The sequence below is a fragment of the Camelus dromedarius genome, chromosome 14 (assembly GCF_036321535.1).
Source record: "Camelus dromedarius isolate mCamDro1 chromosome 14, mCamDro1.pat, whole genome shotgun sequence".
NCBI classification, from domain to species: domain Eukaryota; kingdom Metazoa; phylum Chordata; class Mammalia; order Artiodactyla; family Camelidae; genus Camelus; species Camelus dromedarius.
The window spans coordinates 22,747,802-22,764,852 of NC_087449.1; the positions used below are offsets into that span (position 1 = coordinate 22,747,802).

The window sequence follows — 17,051 nt, forward strand, 5'->3', positions numbered from 1 at the left end:
ATGTTCCCAAAGGAGTTTAACACAGATGATCCCTTTTTTAAACAGATTTTTTTTTAAGTTTACTTAAAACTACGTAAGTTCATTTTACAAGGTGTGAAGTCTTACAATGTAAGGATTTAAACTAGAGAAATGACTGTTAGGTTATGGCAAAGTGAAAGTTTATCAGTCATGGCAAATACCCAGATAAGGAGTTAGGGGGCTAACTTTTTTCAGTTAAATGGTTAAAGTCTGGAGACGTTCACATAGCTGCGGAGAAGTGCAGGGAAGATGGTGATGGCCAAGGAACTCCAAAAGCTGGGAAGGCGATCAAAGAAAACCTCAGGGCTTTGGTACCTAACATCAGTCACAGCTCCCGTCAGTTCTTCCTCCTCAAGGCACGCTTTCATGAACGGTGCTTCCTTTCCATCCCACTGCTGTTGCTTAAATTCAGGCCTTCAACATCCCTCGGCCCAGTTTTTCTAACAGTTTCTCATATGGCTTCTAACCACCACCTCCTCCCTACTCCAACACCTAAAAGCTCTGCTGCTAACAGAATCGTCTTTGTGAGATACAAACTGATCTAATCGTGTTATGCCCTTTCTTAACAATTCTTCAGTGGTCTGTCCCTACAGCCAACAATTTCCAGTTTCACCATCTCTGTATGGAATCAAAGTCCATCACCCCAGGAGTTCCCCTGCCTCTCCCTGTTTGCAGTCCCAGGAACACACGAGGCTTAGTCATTCCTCTCTTATCCAGCTCACGTTGTCCCTCTGCAGAAAAATCCTTCCACCCCTTCATCAACCTGCAGAACATTCCTCTATTTATCTCTTTTTCCATCAAGCTGTTTCAACCTCAATTTCCACAAACAGAACAGGTAACTTCCTCCTTTGTGTCCTTAGGGTACCACATATATGATTTTGCTACACAATTAGAACCTAATGTTTTATACACCTGACTCCCCTACTGCAATGTCAGTCCCTTAGGAAAAGGATAGCATCTTGCCATTTTACCAACAGCACCTAATAGTCCTGACACACAGTAGGAGCTTTATTCATCACGCCCAATGAACAAATACACGGCTTCCACAGGTCATTCTAGCCTTTCTCTTGACAAAAGTTTTCAGTTCATGCTGTTCATTCCTTCCAACCCCATGAGAACTCAGTTCTCACTTTTTTCTTTTTTTTAATGGAAGGCATTCTAGAAAGATATGACCTACTTTATAGTCAACTTTTCAGAACATCTACAAAGCGAAGAATGTATGTTAAATAGTCGCATTCGCAAAGAAAGCTCCCCAGAGCCAACTCAAGAGGTTCTCAGTGGGTGCTCAGAATAAGGCAGGTGATTCTGTGGCCCAATAAATTCAGAAAATGCTTCACAATGTCTCCTTCCATGAAGAGTTAAATCACATTATCATATTAAAGGTTCATTAAAATCCTAAGAAATTGGTTAACTTAGGACTATTACCTTTGGACAGGCAAGTGAATCCTAGTTTGCCCCAGTTTCCTCACCTATTAAATGGAAATAACAGTCTCCACTTTATATGGTTTTTGGAGGGATTGAATGAGATAATAAATATCAAATGTTCAGAGCAATGCTTGGCACACAGTAAGTGCTCAATAAAGTCTAGCAATTTTTACTATTTAAACTGATATTTGCTAAACACATTTGACCACAACGTCTTTTGTCTAGCCATTATTAACACTGTGCACTACACACTCTGATAAACACAGAATTAGGGTAAGTACCCCACACCGTACTAGTCATTTTGGAGATTCATGGCTCCAGACTAGGAGAAATACAGGCATCTGATAGTTTAAGCGTAGGACAATTCCCTCTGGCTTGCCTGTGGCTGGCAAACATCAAGGCTTCAACTGTCGAAACCTCGTGAGGCTTTGGTTTCACCAGATTAAGAGAGGAAAGAGTGCACTGTGTGAACTAAAGGAAAACTACTCTGCAACAGAAAGAAGTTTCTTATATCAAAATCTCATTATCCACATTTCTGTTCCTAGAAAGCAGGATATTTATCAAGTTTCTATTTTCATCGCACCAAAGAATCTAAGACAAATAACCCACCCAGTCCATTTTTTTTTTCCTTTAATAAATCTAAAGAATTACACTGGGCAAACTTAAAGTAGAAGACTCTAAATCCCAGCTTCCTGGAGCACTAAATCATGCAATAGTCTGTGTATGAGCATCTGTATGCATTTTCCTGGGTAAAGTATCATAGGAACCACTAATTGAGTTTTTTTTTTTTAATCAGGACTAATCGGAGTTTGATACTGTTCAAATACTAAAAAACAGTGTCAAAGAGCATACACCATGAAAGGTAAATCTCTTTCCCAACCCTCATCCTCTCCTAATCGTAATGCCAAGCACTGTCATCAGTTTTTTTATACCCTTCCAAAGATAGTTTATGTATGCATTTGTAAGTAAATATAGTAATATTATACTGTCCCTCCGTTTTTACATAGATAATAGTGCATAATACATACTATGCTGCAATTAGCTTTTTTCGCTTGGCAATCTGTCTTAGAGATCTGTCCCTATCAACACATAAGCACAGATTATTTGGTTAGTGGACGTATCAGAATTTAAGGCTACCCTGTGATACATACTTAGGTTGTTACCAGTGTCTTGCTGTTTACAAACAACGCTGAAAACAAATATCCTTGAAGATATATCTTTAGGCAGGAAATCCAGCATGAAACTGCTAAATCAAAAATTACAAAGACTGCTAAACTGCCCTCCAAAGGTTGTCCATTTTATACTCAACAATACTTATTTCCTACCCTCTCAATAAAAGATTTTCAGATTTTCTATCTTTGTTAATCTAACAAGTGAAAAATGATAACTAATGCTTTCAATTTGTGTGGGTTATTATGAATGAAAGAACCCCTGATTTAAGATGAGTTTTACTTATAACAACTTCGTCATGGAAACAAAAGGCACCATAGAAACTGGAACAATAATGGGAATTCAGGGAAGGGTGCTTCAAAGTCAATGGTTCTAGGGAAGGTAGACTGAAGACAGAGAAATTAAAAGGCTTCACTGCATGGGGTTTCTATCATGTCGTCAAACAGATGACTGAATGTTTGGAGTAGGGTGGTTATTTTGCAATCTGCAAAAAAAGACACATATATTCCAATGTTCATAGCAGCACTATTTACAATAGCCAAGACATGGGCGCAACCTAAATGTCCATCGACAGGTGACTGGATTAAGAAGATGCAGTATATACACACAGTGGAATACTACTCAGTCAACGTGGATGGACCTAGAGATTACCACACGAAGTGAAGTAAGTCAGAAAGAGAAAGACAAACATCACATATCACTCACATGTGGAATCTTTAAAAATGACACCCCTGAACTTATTTATAAAACAGAAACAGACTCACAGATAGAAAACAAACTTACGGTTACCAGAGGGGGAATGGAGGTGAGAAGGGATAAATTGGGAATTTGAGATTTGCAGATACTTACTACTATATATAGAATAGATAAATAAGCAAGGTCCTACTGCATAGCACAGAGAACTATATTCAATACCTTGTAATAGCTTATAATGAAAGAGAACATGGAAAAGAATACATACATATAAATGTATAACTGAATCACTATACTGTACACCAGAAACTAACACAATGTAAATCAACAATACTTCAATCTTAAAAGTTAAATACATAAATAAAATAAAGCAAACAAATAAATTAAAAATTTAGGAGAAAGAAATGAAGAACTGTGCAGGGAGACCATGACCCACTATTGGCAGAAGCCCAGCGGACCCACAGGTTCCACTCACCATCAAGCAGCCAGTGCTGGTCACGCCTGTTCTCCAGCTCCAACAGCATGAGGCGTGTGATCACGTGATCTGGGACCAAAAGACCTTTCTCGATGTACTGCTTTGCCATACCACCAACTTCTATTAAAAAGACAGGAAAAGGGCACACTCAAAAAAGCTTACAAACTCTCTTCTGACAGTTTTGACTTCTCTCCCATTCCTCCCTGATGGCATAGGGGGAAGTTAGGGGTAAAGGTTTTTAGAGTAATTTTTTTAAACATTGGCTTCAATAGTGGTGGCACTCTCTTCCATTTGTCTCCCAAAGATTTGGAAAAGCATCTCTTGAAGATATATACACAGACAGAAATAAAAATAAAAGGAAATATAAATTAGGCAAAGAGAAAATCAGAGTAGGAAATCAAGTTGAAGTCTGGAGGGAGGGTGGTACACTAAAGGCCAGGCGAGAAGTCCGGGCTGCTTCCTAGAGGTGAGTCCCAAAGTGGACCCCGAGCCTCTCTCCAGTTTATGGTAACAAAGAAATGTGATCAACTACACAGTACACAGAAGACTACAGGAAGCCTAGGGGTACAACTATTCTTTAGAGATTTTAAGGGGAAAAAAATTTTCACTGCTCTCCTAGAAAGAATGCTGGATGATACAAAAAGCGATCAGGTGAGGAGGGTTCTAACTCAGTGGTAGTGTGCTTAGCATACACGAGGTCCTGGGTTCAATCCTTAGTACCGCCGTTGAAAATAAATAAATTAGGTGGGGAGGATATAGCTCAGTGGTAGAGCGCATGCCTAGCAAACCCAAGGTCCTGGATTCAGTCCCCAGTACCTCCACTAAAATAAATAAATAAACCTAATTACCTTCCTCTCCATCCAAAAAAATAAAAAATAAATAAATGTTAAAAATAAACATTAAAACTAACTAAATAAAAATAAAGTAAATAAACCTAATTACTTCCCCCACAAAAAAAAGTGGGGGAAAAAAGCAATCAGTTTACTTCTTTCCGAGAACCTCGGTATAAGCACACAGTATCTTGCTGACGTGGTTGTAAAAGCAATTCAGTGTTATTAGTGAAATGTCAAGTTCATAAAAAGATGTGAATTAAAAAAATTTTTTTTCAAAGAAAAAATGCTCCTCTATTAATTTAAAATAATAATTTCTTATATGTGGGAATTGTGAGTTGGTTTCAGCAGAACAAATTAGCAGTTTAAATCTGTTAAGTTTCTAGAACTGAATTTTTTTTTTTAAACCCAAGATGAAGTCCCCTGCTGTCCAGAGATCTGATAATGAACCATTAAGAATCACATTCTTGACAGGCCAATTAAGTTCTTCCAAAAACATAAAGTAGAATTATATTACTGGAAAAAAGCTCAAGAATCATTTTGCCCCTACTTTAACCTTGAATTTAAGGTAAAGCCGTCCTTCTTTCCCCCAGACTGAGTCTACACTCCGAACTCCAACTTCAACACTGAAACATGTGCTATGAAGAGTTCCCCAGCACGCGATCACTACCACTGGACAAGGAGCTCACAGTTAGACCCAAAGATGCGACTCAGGAACAGGCTACACGAAGCAGATCCCGAATGTGGCTTCACATGAAAGTAAACAAAACACATTCATTCAACAAGGATTTCTTGACTGTATACTGTGTAACAGTAACAGCGTACAAATGTAGCAGCGAATACAAGTTGATATGTAAGCAGTATTATTTCGTTAAGGGCAACAATAACAATCTTAAGCTGAGCACATACTACCCTAAGCACTGTGCTTTTAAGCATTATGTGCTATTTCATTTTAATCCTCATAAGAGCCTCATCTTCAAATAAGAGGTAATACTCATTATTTTTTTAATGACAGACTTACTGAGATAATTCACATATCATAATATTAATCATTTTAAAGTGTACAAATCAGTGGTTTTTATACATAGTCCACGTTGTGTAACCATCACCACTACCTAAGTTCAGAACATTTTTATCACCCCAGAAATAAACCCTGTACCCATTAGCAGCCACTCCCCCAACCCTCCTCCCTCTAGGTGCTGGCAGCTACTAATCCACTTTCTGTCTTTATAGATTTGCCTATTCTGTGCACTTCATACAGAAGAAGCACACAATATGTGGTATTTTGTGTCTGGCTTCTTTTACTTAGCATGTTTTCAAGGTTCATCTGTGTTATCTATCTATCTGTCTGTCTGTCTATCTATCAGCTCTTTAACCATTTTCATGGCTAAGTATTATTATTCCATTATATGGACATACCATATTTTGTTTATACATACATCAGTTATAAGCCACTTGGGTTGTTTTACTTTTTGGCTATTCTGAATAACGCTGCAATAAACATTCATGTACAAGTTTTTGTGTGAACATTTGCTTTCAGTGCCCTTGGGTAATACCTGTAAGATGTGTGTGTGTGTGTGTGTGTGTGTGTGTGTGTGTGTGTGTTTTGTATCCGACAGATCGCTGTCAGACCGACTGCTCAGAATAACTAGCAGGTATGGTGCTTACTCTGCACTGCTCAGGCCAGCCCCAGGGCCCTGGTCTTAGCCCCATTCACCAAACTTTAAGGTAGACAGAAACAACAAATATACCTCTTCCAAGGTGAGAGATCAAGATGTGCACTGGCTCCTAACATCCCATGAGGAAATAGTGAAAGAGTAGGAATTGTCTGATTTGGAAAAGAAAAGACCCAGACAAAGACAACAATTTATCCATCACCTGATACTTGACAACTGGAAAGGGCACTATTTTATTCAACCCCCAGGTCTTAGAATCAGGACCAGTAGTGGGAAGTACAAATGGACAGGAAAGCTTGCCTAAGGACATGTTTGAATGGAGACTCAAAGACTGCCCAGGAAGGGACACTGCAGAGGATTTTGAAAACTGGGTTGGGCACGGGGCTACATTAATGTTTCAGGTCCCTTCAGATGGAGGATTTATGGTATTGGGATACATTTGGATTCAGTAATTTAATGAAGAACAGTATCCACAATGGTGCCCCTAAGGCCTCAGAGTATCTGCTAAGTGGCTCAATATGTACCTCCTGCTGACACTTCAAACTTACGTCCAAAATCCCACATTCCCCTCCCACTCTGTTCTTGTCCTAGTGTTTCTTACCTCAGCCAAAACATCAGAATACCCTCCACACACACATCCATGGTTTCCTTGGCTTCAGTTATCCAAGGTCAACCGTGGTCTGAAAATATTAAATGGAAAATTCCAGAAATAAGCAACTCATAAGTTTAAACTTGGTGCCATTCTGAGTAGTGTGATGAAACTTTGTGCTGTCCTGCTCCGTCCCCTGGGATGTGAATCATCTCTTTGTCCAGAATATTCCTCCCGTTAGTCATTTAATAGCCATCTTGGTCATCAGATCGACTGTCTACCACAGTGCTTGTGTTCAAGTGACCCTATTTTATGTAATAATGGCCCCAAGTGCAAGAGGAGTGATGCTGGCCATTCAGATATGCCAAAGGGAAGCCATAAAGTGCTTCTTTTAAGTGAAAATGAAAGGGAGCAGGACCCTGTGAGCCCCCAACCCTTGCCTCTTCATAGAAAAGCTGCCATCCCCCAGGCCTCCCTGAGTCAGAGAAGAGCAGGCTCAAGCCATTGATTAGGACAAGCCTGCAGGCACTGGGGGATGGCAACGACTCTGACCACCTATCTCAACGATTAGCTGAGATTAGTCCTTCATTTCCCTTTAAAACTTTCATGGCTGGGCATAACCTTTGGAGACGGTTTTTTGAGAGAGGTGCTGGGTCCACTAGATTGCAGGCATTCTGATTAAAAGCAACATTCCTTTCTGTTACCAAGGCTGTTGCCCCCAGGATCATACCCCTGCCCCTCCCTCAAATTGAAACCAGTTACTCCTATCTGAGTCTCAAGAGGCAGCTGCAGTGAAGAGACAAGAACTGGTTAGAACCCAGTCTAAGATGGTGGCGGATTTGACTCTCAGTGGACCTGGAGCCTCATTATATGCTCATTGTAAGGTATTAGCATGGTAAGTGACACACCCACCAAGAGCCCGTAACAGTTGACGATTGCCATGACGACAACCAGAAAAGCCCGTACAAGGGCTGACTGGCTCCGTCACACCTGGAAGGAGAACATGATGGCAGAAGTCCCCCATGAAGTCCACGTGGCCCGACCCGGGCCAGAGCCGTTTCTACCACCCATCTTGGCTGATGGCTCCCCACTCGAGCACCTCTTCCTCACTCAAGTGCTTTTCTTCCCTTCTTCCTGCTCAAGCACCTTCCTTCCATTTCTCCTTCTGAGCAATAAAGCAGCTGCTTACTTTGTCCCTCTGCCTCTGCTGTGCGAATTCTTTCACAGCCAGCGGCAAGAACCCACACTATGGTGGGCTTCCTAATTTAGGGGTCCCTCCATCTGCTAACAAAAAGATGAAAGTTCGCGACTTAATAAGGAAAGGAAAATACTGTATGCCGAGGCGGCTAAGATCTATGACAAGGACAAATCTGTTAAATTGTGAAGAAGGAAAAAGAAATCCATGCTAGTTTTGCTGCTGTACTTTAAACTGCAAAAGATATGACCAGAGTGCATGATAAGTGCTTAGTTAAGACAAAAAAGGAATTAAATTTGTACATTTAAGATATTCTGAGAGAGACAGACACAATGTTCACATAACTTTTAGTACAGTATATTGTTAAAACCGTTCTATTTTATTATTATTGCTTATCTCTTACTGGACCTGATTTATAAATTGCTTTATCATAAACTTACTTTATCCTGGGCATGTGTATATAGGAAAAAACAGTATATATAGGGTTCAGTACTATCTGTGGTTTTAGGCATCCACTGGAGGCCTTGGAATGTATTCCCCATGGATAAGGGGGGACTACTGTCCTCTCTCAATGTCACCTAAGATTATGTACCTTATGTGTGTCTTGATTTTCTCAATTTCTCCCATTCTATATAATTGAACATGAAGATCTTGAAATTCTACTTTCACAGTGTCTCTCATCTCCAAGACAATTGATCAAACACAACAATGCAACAGTAACTGTTGTGAATAAACAAGAGCAAACCGTGGGGGCACTGCAGAACAGGCTATGTGGACAATGACGGCCCTGAACGGCCCTGGTGGTTAACACGGCTTATCAGAAAGCAGCGCAAAAGGAAGGAAGTAGTGAGATACACTCCAAAACCTAATTTACAAATCTTTACAGAGTGAAGAGGAGACAAATGGCCTAAGAATGAACAGACTGTGAATGGATCTCATCGCTGAGACTGAGGTGGGAAACCCCATGAAAAAGACGGCAGGAGCCCCAGACAGGGCCACTACCCTCCTGCCAGCACCATTCGGTTCCCTGGCCCTGCGGCATTATCTCGCTTTTTAAACTCTGAAACAGTTTACTTCTAGGAAAGTGGAACTTGTCCTTAAGATTCTATTGGTTCCCTGAGCTAACTCCTGATTGGCCCATTTCTCTCATTCCTGACTGGTCCATTTCTACAAAGCTTGTTCCTAATTAGTCACCTTTGTTATACCTTATTTGCATATGACGTTACAAAATGTTGCAAAGCCTAGACTGGTAGCCTATAAAAGCTTGTGTAAACCTACAGACAGGGTCCAGAGCTTGGAGTGTTAACTCCTCTGGGCCCGCTGGCATAATAAACCTGAGCTCTCCAACCCTCCAAGTGCTGCTTGGTCTCTACCAGATCCAGGTTGCTGTCACAACTGAGCTATAACACTGAGCTGTAACACAGTTTGCTGCAACAAGATCAAAGTGGGTCCTTTACCCATACCAATCTTTAAACAGATACAAATTCAGAGATTGCTTCTGGGGTCTTCCACACACAGTCAACCCAAAGAATAATTAGATTACCTAAACAGCCAATTCTCACTGCTCAGCTTACTTCCCTTCTCAGTAGCAGCAGTGGTAGTAGATGGCTCTTTTGCATAAATACAGCAGCTAGAGTATCCTTTAAAAATGCAAGCCCATCAGAATCCTCCAGCGACTTCCCATCTCACTGAGAGTATGAGCCAAGTCCTCACTTGGGCCTCCAAGGCCCTGTGTGACCAGGCCCTTGTTCTCTGACCCACCTCCTACTTCTCTCTTCATTTTCCAGCCTGTTCTAGACACGACAGCCTCCGTGCACTTTCCTGAAGATCACAACCATGTGCCCACTTAGGACCTTTGCATTTGTTGTTCCCTCTGCCAGGAACACTCTTCCCCCTGGAATTTCATTTCATAAGGGTCAAGTCCTCACTTCATTCAGGTCTCTGGTCAAGTTTCACCTCAAACAGGCCTCCCACCGTGTCTAAACAGCACAAGCACAAACGCACACCCCATCATCCTTACTCTCTTATCCTACTTTACATTGTTTTCTAGAGCCAGACCTTACATATTCTATATTGACATATATTTGTTAATTCACTTTCTGTGCCCCCTCAACTAGAATATTGTTAACTGAAAAAAAAAAATGAAACACTCTGTTCACTACCATACCCTCAGTTCTTAGAATATAGTCTGGTAAGCACAGATACTCCAAAAAAAAATGTTGTATGAATGAACACTTTGAAGATGACAGAGGATCTTTTTCCCCTCATAAAAATCAATCTGATCTTCCTGCACAGTTACAACAGAATCATTACCCCAAGATCAAATACCGCCCAACTTTGCCAGGTAGCAACTTTTTCAAGGGCGATATGAGATGAGGCGTGATCAGTACTAACTAGGTGAGACGGCCACGTTAGGTGTGACAGCTGAGCTTTATTTCTTCATCATGTCAAACCATGAATAGCAATAAGCCAGGTTGGGGAGGGAAAATGGGGAGAAAGAAACACCAGGAGCTGATGCTGTAGAGGCATGGGGGTGATTCACACACCTGGAGGAACCTCAATTAGTGACATCTGAAAAAAAGCACACCATGAGCCGTCGAGTTAGACGGGTAGGATAAGGAGCTGAGACTTTGAGGGATTAAAGAAAAAAAAAAAAAAAAACTAGTTCCAGAAATTCCAGCCCACAGCTAAAACCAACTGCTCAAGTTGCAGGGCCCAGCACAAAATGAAAGCATGGAACTTCCTTGTTCAAAAATTAAAAATCCCATGATGGCAACAGCAGAACACTAAACTAAGTGCAAGGCCTCGTGTGATGCCACATGCCCACGGCAACGTGAAACCTGGACGAGGCTGGCGTGGGTGGACACAAAGGAGGCTGTGACAATAATCCAAGCACAGACAGGACGAGCCAAAGCAAAGGTGCTCCCTGCCCCTTGATAAAGTACCGTGAGCTAACTCACTGTGCACTGTGCAACTCCAAGTTTAAAATAGCTCTGTGGAAGCCCTCCAGAGCCACCTGAATCCAGTCTACTAATGCAGGGAGAGCTCTAAGGGCAGCATCCTCTCCCAACTATTTTTGGCAGCCTTGGCTCTTCTCTGGAGCAGGACAGACAGCATGTCCTCTAATCTGACACAAAATCAAACTTCCACCACATCTCACAATCCCCACCATGAAAACCAGGAAAAGCCAACAGCAGCCAGAGCAAAGTGGACTTAACAACGCATGGGCATCTGAATGAAGACCTCACTACAAAAGCAAACTGAAGAAAAACACAGGTCAGAAGACCGGCCCATTCCAGAAAACAGGACCTTCATGTGCCCTTGTCAGGTTGCTTGGAAGGGAAAGCAGTATCATGAAATGCTAATGCTAGCATGCTTGGATATAACACATCCCTGCTCCAATTTCTCACGTAGTATTCCAGAGAAAGGCTGCAGACACACGTATGTGGTCTTACACAGCTTTTGCATCCTTAGTGTGCACACACGTGCACATGCACACTCATTGAAATAGTTCATAAATCACTAGGAAGCTTTCAAAAATAAACTTGATAAATTTAGAGTAACAATAACAACAGCAAAATGTCAGCAGCTTTGCATTTTTTAAGCATAACAACAACCAAAAAAGGGAAAAGAAAACCCATCGTGTGTTTATGAGACTGACCAGAACACCAGTGATTAAGGGCACATTTGGGAAAACTTTCTTCAGAAAAGGAAAGATTAAGTGCCAGATTATAAAATGGTATGTATTATAAAATTATGGATATATTATATTGTCAATGCTAAATGTGTTAGAAGAAAATCAATGTTTCACCTATTCTGTAACATAAATTTTGTGATACTGAATCTTAAAAACCAACTCCATTCAATTACTACTAAATATAAATTAAAATAGGTATGATCTTGGTAACCTTGAGAAATATATATTTTCAATTACTAACCAGATCAGACAACCTACAAATTTTCAAAATTGAATACTACCTATTAAGTTGTATATTGAAGATAATACCAAGTTAAAAAATTTAAGATCATACAGAATGTGAGAGTTCCTATTAAATTGGTCATCTCTCCAAAACTCATGCTTCCAGATATGAAAGAGATTTTTATTGTCCTCAAATCTTTCACATGAAAATGGCCCACATGCAGATTAACAGGCGGATATAAATCACTGCATTCGGGGCAGCAAACACGGCAAAGCACTGTCAGCAGCCCGGCGGGGGAGCGGCTGGTGCGGTTTGGCCACCACTGTGGACTATCTTAAGACTGATTAAAAAGAAAATATCTCTGTCCAAGTAACTAGGAGAGTCAGCCTAAGCAAATGACATTTCTTCAGAAAAACCATGAGCACATACACACAGATGGGTCCGTGACACTGCCAGCTTAAACATTCCAGAGACTGACTGACTCAAAGAAATAAACAAACCCATAAAGATCCGAAATGGGAAAGACAGGTTACTGAAAGGGGGTGGGTCGTAAACACCGTTCACTAAGGGGAAACTGGAGAACGTGGGATGGGGTTGGTTTTGTGGTTTAAATACTCTCTGAGTCCACTAAATACTCACTCAGCTGATACGCACGCAGCACCTACTATGCGGGAGGCCTGTCCCAGAGCTCAGAACCGAAACACTGGGACGAGGTGCTAGCCCACTGAAAGCTTTCAAGAGCAAAACTTTATAGAATCTTTCTGTCAGGATAAAAATTAAATCAAACAGTCGGTAATTCTCACATTTATACTTAACACAAGCTCCTATATTGCCAATAAAGTTCCATATAAATATACTGTGAAAAAGAAATAGGCTATTGGTCACAAACTAAATGAAAGTATTGGGTCAAATACTGAATCTACCGGCTACTTCACCTTTGACCACTGAAGAGTTAAACCCTAGTCCAGAGTTACAAAAAGCCAAGCAGGCTCCCCTAGTCTCTTGACATTGGAAACAAAAAAGATTTGTTTTAACCAAGGTGGAGGTTAAGACTCCAAGTTAATCAACATTATTCAGGTAAAATCCACTTCTGGAATGAGAGTCTCTTGAAACCAAACTTCAACTACTATTAATACTTTAAGCAAAGGCAAGGGAGGTCTTTTTACTTTATTTGAATGTATCTGTCTTAAATTTGTCTCTCTTTGTCATATATTTTTTTTTTCAATAACTAACCCAGGAAGTGCCAGCACAAGAACAACAATGACCAGGGTTCTCGTGGCATGCGCCTCCAATCAGCTGTGCGATGACTCTGCCAGCATCCTTCCGGAGAACTCCCCTTTCCCCCCTTGTCTGTGCCAAAGTCACTCCAGCTACTCAGAACCACAGGTGAAAATTCTCCTCCCCAGGAACCCTGCCAGTTATCCAGCCTCAATCTTCTGTGCATCGATTACGTGAAAGGCACCAGACAAGGCACTAGACATACAAGTATAAGAACACCCCCAAGAAAGAGGAGAGGAGTGGAGCAGACTCATGAACAAACACTAAGTTGTCACTATGTCCCAGCAAGTCAAAAAGCTGAGCAGACTGAAAAATAAATAACTCTTCCTGATTCCATAAGAGGGGAGGACACAGGGCAAACCACAGTCCCCAAGACTGGACGGACAGAGGGGTAAATACAGGGAGTCACAGCTCACCTGAGCCGAGATTCACAAGTGGAAGCTGTGTGGGCAGCCGGTGCCCGGAAGGAAACACTGAACCGCAACTGACAAGCAGCTGGAGCTCATGTGGACGGGGCTCCAGGAGGGCCCAGGCACGGGGGCCTCATGATCTTAGGAGGTTTTCCTCCAGAAGCTTGACCAGATTGCCACAGTGAGTATCAGAGAAAATTCCCCGGGGATTCCAGTAGGATGGGGCCTGGGGGGAACCATTTAAAAACAGCCAGAGCACTCTTCTTAGCAATCCCCCGTGCATGGAGAGGGAACGGGGTGGTTTCACCAGGGGAGGACTCTTTATTTAACCTTAAGTTTGACCTTGGAAAATAAACCGCTTCAGACACAATGTTCATAATTAGACTACTAGAATTACAAACGTCGTCTTGCCTCTGGTATAAATCTTGAACTGATTTTACGTCCACTGTAAGGGTAGGCTTCAAAAGACAGGATGTAACATTCAGTAGCTTCCTCCTCTCACTAATCTCCCCCACCTCCCACAATCTCACACCACTGTTTCTGTACCCTGCAGCCAGCGTGGTCCAAGTTGCCTATCTGAGCATGTCGCACCCCTGCTCAAAAAACTTCAAAGCAGTTCTATGGCAGTGGTTTTCAAGTCCCTTCAAGATCCGGCCCCTGCCTACCTCAGCAGCCTGGAAGATCTCCTCCCATCACCCATGTGCTCCCATTCCACTTCATATCTACTCTCCAGCCCCAGGGCTTCCCTCCTCAATTCTCCAAAAGGGGTTCAGTCCTCTGTATGTGCTCCCATGACATCCTGTCCTCCCACCTTACAGCACTCATCATACTGGGTTTTAATCCCTCATGCCAGTCTTCCCCACCGTACAATAGGGGATCGTGTCTGTCTGGTGTATGACTGTCTCTGATGCGCCATGCACAGTACCTGATACAAAGCAGACATTCGATACGCACCTGAAGACGGACTGGTCCTTCCAACTCCACTAAGCCCCTAGAGAACCAGGGCTGACTGAGTCTTTTGTAACAGAGGTAGCGATTCCAGACAGAACCAGATCCACATATAAACACTTCAGCCACTAATCCATTTCCACATTCAGTTCATCAAAGAGATACCAAAAACAACTACATGAACGTTCTAATAAGTGAAGTTTGCTGACCTTGCTATTACAATCCATTTATTCAAAAATATTTACTAAACAACTACTCTGTGCTGGGCTACGGCCCATTTCCCTGCCCACCGGGGAAACAATGAAGGGAGCACAGCAAGTTATTTGTTCTGTGCTCCTGACGGCTTAGCCAGGCATCAAACAGTTGACAATCTGCCCTATTTCAAAACAAAGTCAAGTTCTAAGAATGGTCTCCTGTCTTTCATTGGCACAACCCAGAAACAAAAATAAGGAAGATTTAACTTCTTTTTTTGTTTGTTTTTGCCTAAAATCTGTCCATTTATATAAAAGTTTAAAACAGACAAAATTAAACTTGAGTATTACTCAAAGTACTATTGAGGGGCACATACATATATGGCAAAAGTATATGGTAAAGCAAGAGAGTAATTATAAGATGCAGATGATAGTCAGATAATGGAGAAAAGGCACATGGGGGCTTCCAACGTACTGGTAATATTCTATCTCTTAGGCTGAGTGGTGGACACACAAATCACATACACAGTGCATATCTTCTTTTTGTTCTGATTGCCTATAACGTGTTGGCAAACTGGATACAGAAGACAGAGCCCAACAAATGTCCACAAAGTTGCAAATCCCCAAGATTTGCAAATCCCCAGCAAATGCCTGGCTCAGTCACCAGAAACAGGTAACTACTTAATGTTCTTTTCATTGTTCAAGCAAGAGAACACTAAGAATGAAAGACCCCCGTAAAAGAGCTTGATTCCCTCCTAAGGCTGCCTAGACTAGGAGAGACCAATGCCCACCCCCAGCATCACCCCTTCTCCAAGGTGTCACTGAGAACTCCAGCACACACCAACACACACACACACACATGCACACACCCTATGAGGCATAGTCAAAAATAAACTACAGTTTAATAACTGCAAACTACAAGTTCTTTATCTGCTGCCCCCTACTTGTAAGAATATTCTGGCACTGAAGTAGTTACTTGAAAAAACAATTAAGAAAAACTTTATTCTATAAACTGTCCTTCATATCACTTTGATGAATCTCTTCTAGTAATAAAATAATACATATTTTTTAAAATCTTGGTTAAGAAATAGATATCAAAGTCCCATAGAGGCAGAAATTATGGAAACTCCTAAATTTAAGACATTTGGGCACTTAACTCAGATGTCCAGGACCCATCCTACAACTGGCCTTGCTCAAAGCCAGGCTTTCTTTTCTTTCGCACCAAAAAGGGATTGGTTTTAAATCACTCCCTGACACTGGCTATTGGTAGCTACGAAGAAAACTCTGCACCTAGTGTAATGGTCAAGACCATACACTTCGGAGCCAGACTGCCTGGGTTCAAATCCTGACACTACCACTTAAAGGCTGTAAGATTGTGGGTGCGTTTGTACCTCAGTCTCTTCATCTATAAAATGGAAATACCACGCAGGAGTGTTCTGAAAGTTGCATGTGATTAACATGTTTGTGTAAAGAACTTGGAATGATGCCTCTGTACAAATGTCATTCAAGGACATGGCGATAATAAGTATATGTTCCTATATGCGAAGTGTCGGTCTAAGTGGTTTATACACATGAACCCACTGAATTCTCCTAAATATCTGTGAGACCAGTGCTATTATTTTCCCCATTTCACAAACAAGTAAACCAGAACACAGAGAGGTTAAGTAACTTTCCCAAAGTAACTCAGCTGATGAGTGACAGAGCCAGGGCTCAGACTCAAGCAGGTTGGCACCAGAGTCCATCTTCTTAACCACTATTCGAGACTGTCTCTCAATGTCTGTGAGCATTTCCTTGAAGAAAAGCACTCTGAATGTTAGGGTACATTCTTCTAGAATGGTGAAGCAAGTCCCTGTACAAAAGGGACAGAAGCATATATCTCTGTTATATACATATATACATACACACACACAAGAATGGAGATAGTATGCCCTGTGGGGAAACATCTGCTCCTGCTCTGTGTAACCACCTTGCTTCCTTTAGGTGCTGTATCTTCGACTAAATAAATAAACTTACAGCAAGTATTTCTGTGCAGCTGCTTCCTACCAAACTCTTAAGCGCCCTGAAATCCTATACATCCTAACTAGCCAGCCTCCTCCTCTCCGCAAGGTCTTCTCCCTCCTCTGATCCACCCTCCACACAGCTCCCAGAGAGGTTTCAAAAACACAGCTGGCACAAGCTGCTTCCTCCTTGAACAACAGTAATGCTTTCCCTGGCCTGCAGGATGACACGGAAA

General features: G+C 41.6%; 1 protein-coding gene across 4 annotated transcripts in view; it reads right to left on the minus strand.

Moving 5' to 3' along the window:
* AK4 (adenylate kinase 4) overlaps positions 1 to 17,051 on the minus strand; it is a 70,319-nt gene that overhangs the window by 27,498 nt on the left and 25,770 nt on the right. For all 4 annotated transcript variants that reach the window (XM_031465311.2, XM_031465309.2, XM_031465307.2 and 1 more), the window contains one exon: positions 3,782 to 3,901. In XM_031465311.2, coding sequence (XP_031321171.1) covers positions 3,782 to 3,890 — 109 coding nt within the window. In that variant the 5' untranslated portion in view covers positions 3,891 to 3,901. The remainder of the gene's footprint in view (positions 1 to 3,781; positions 3,902 to 17,051) is intronic.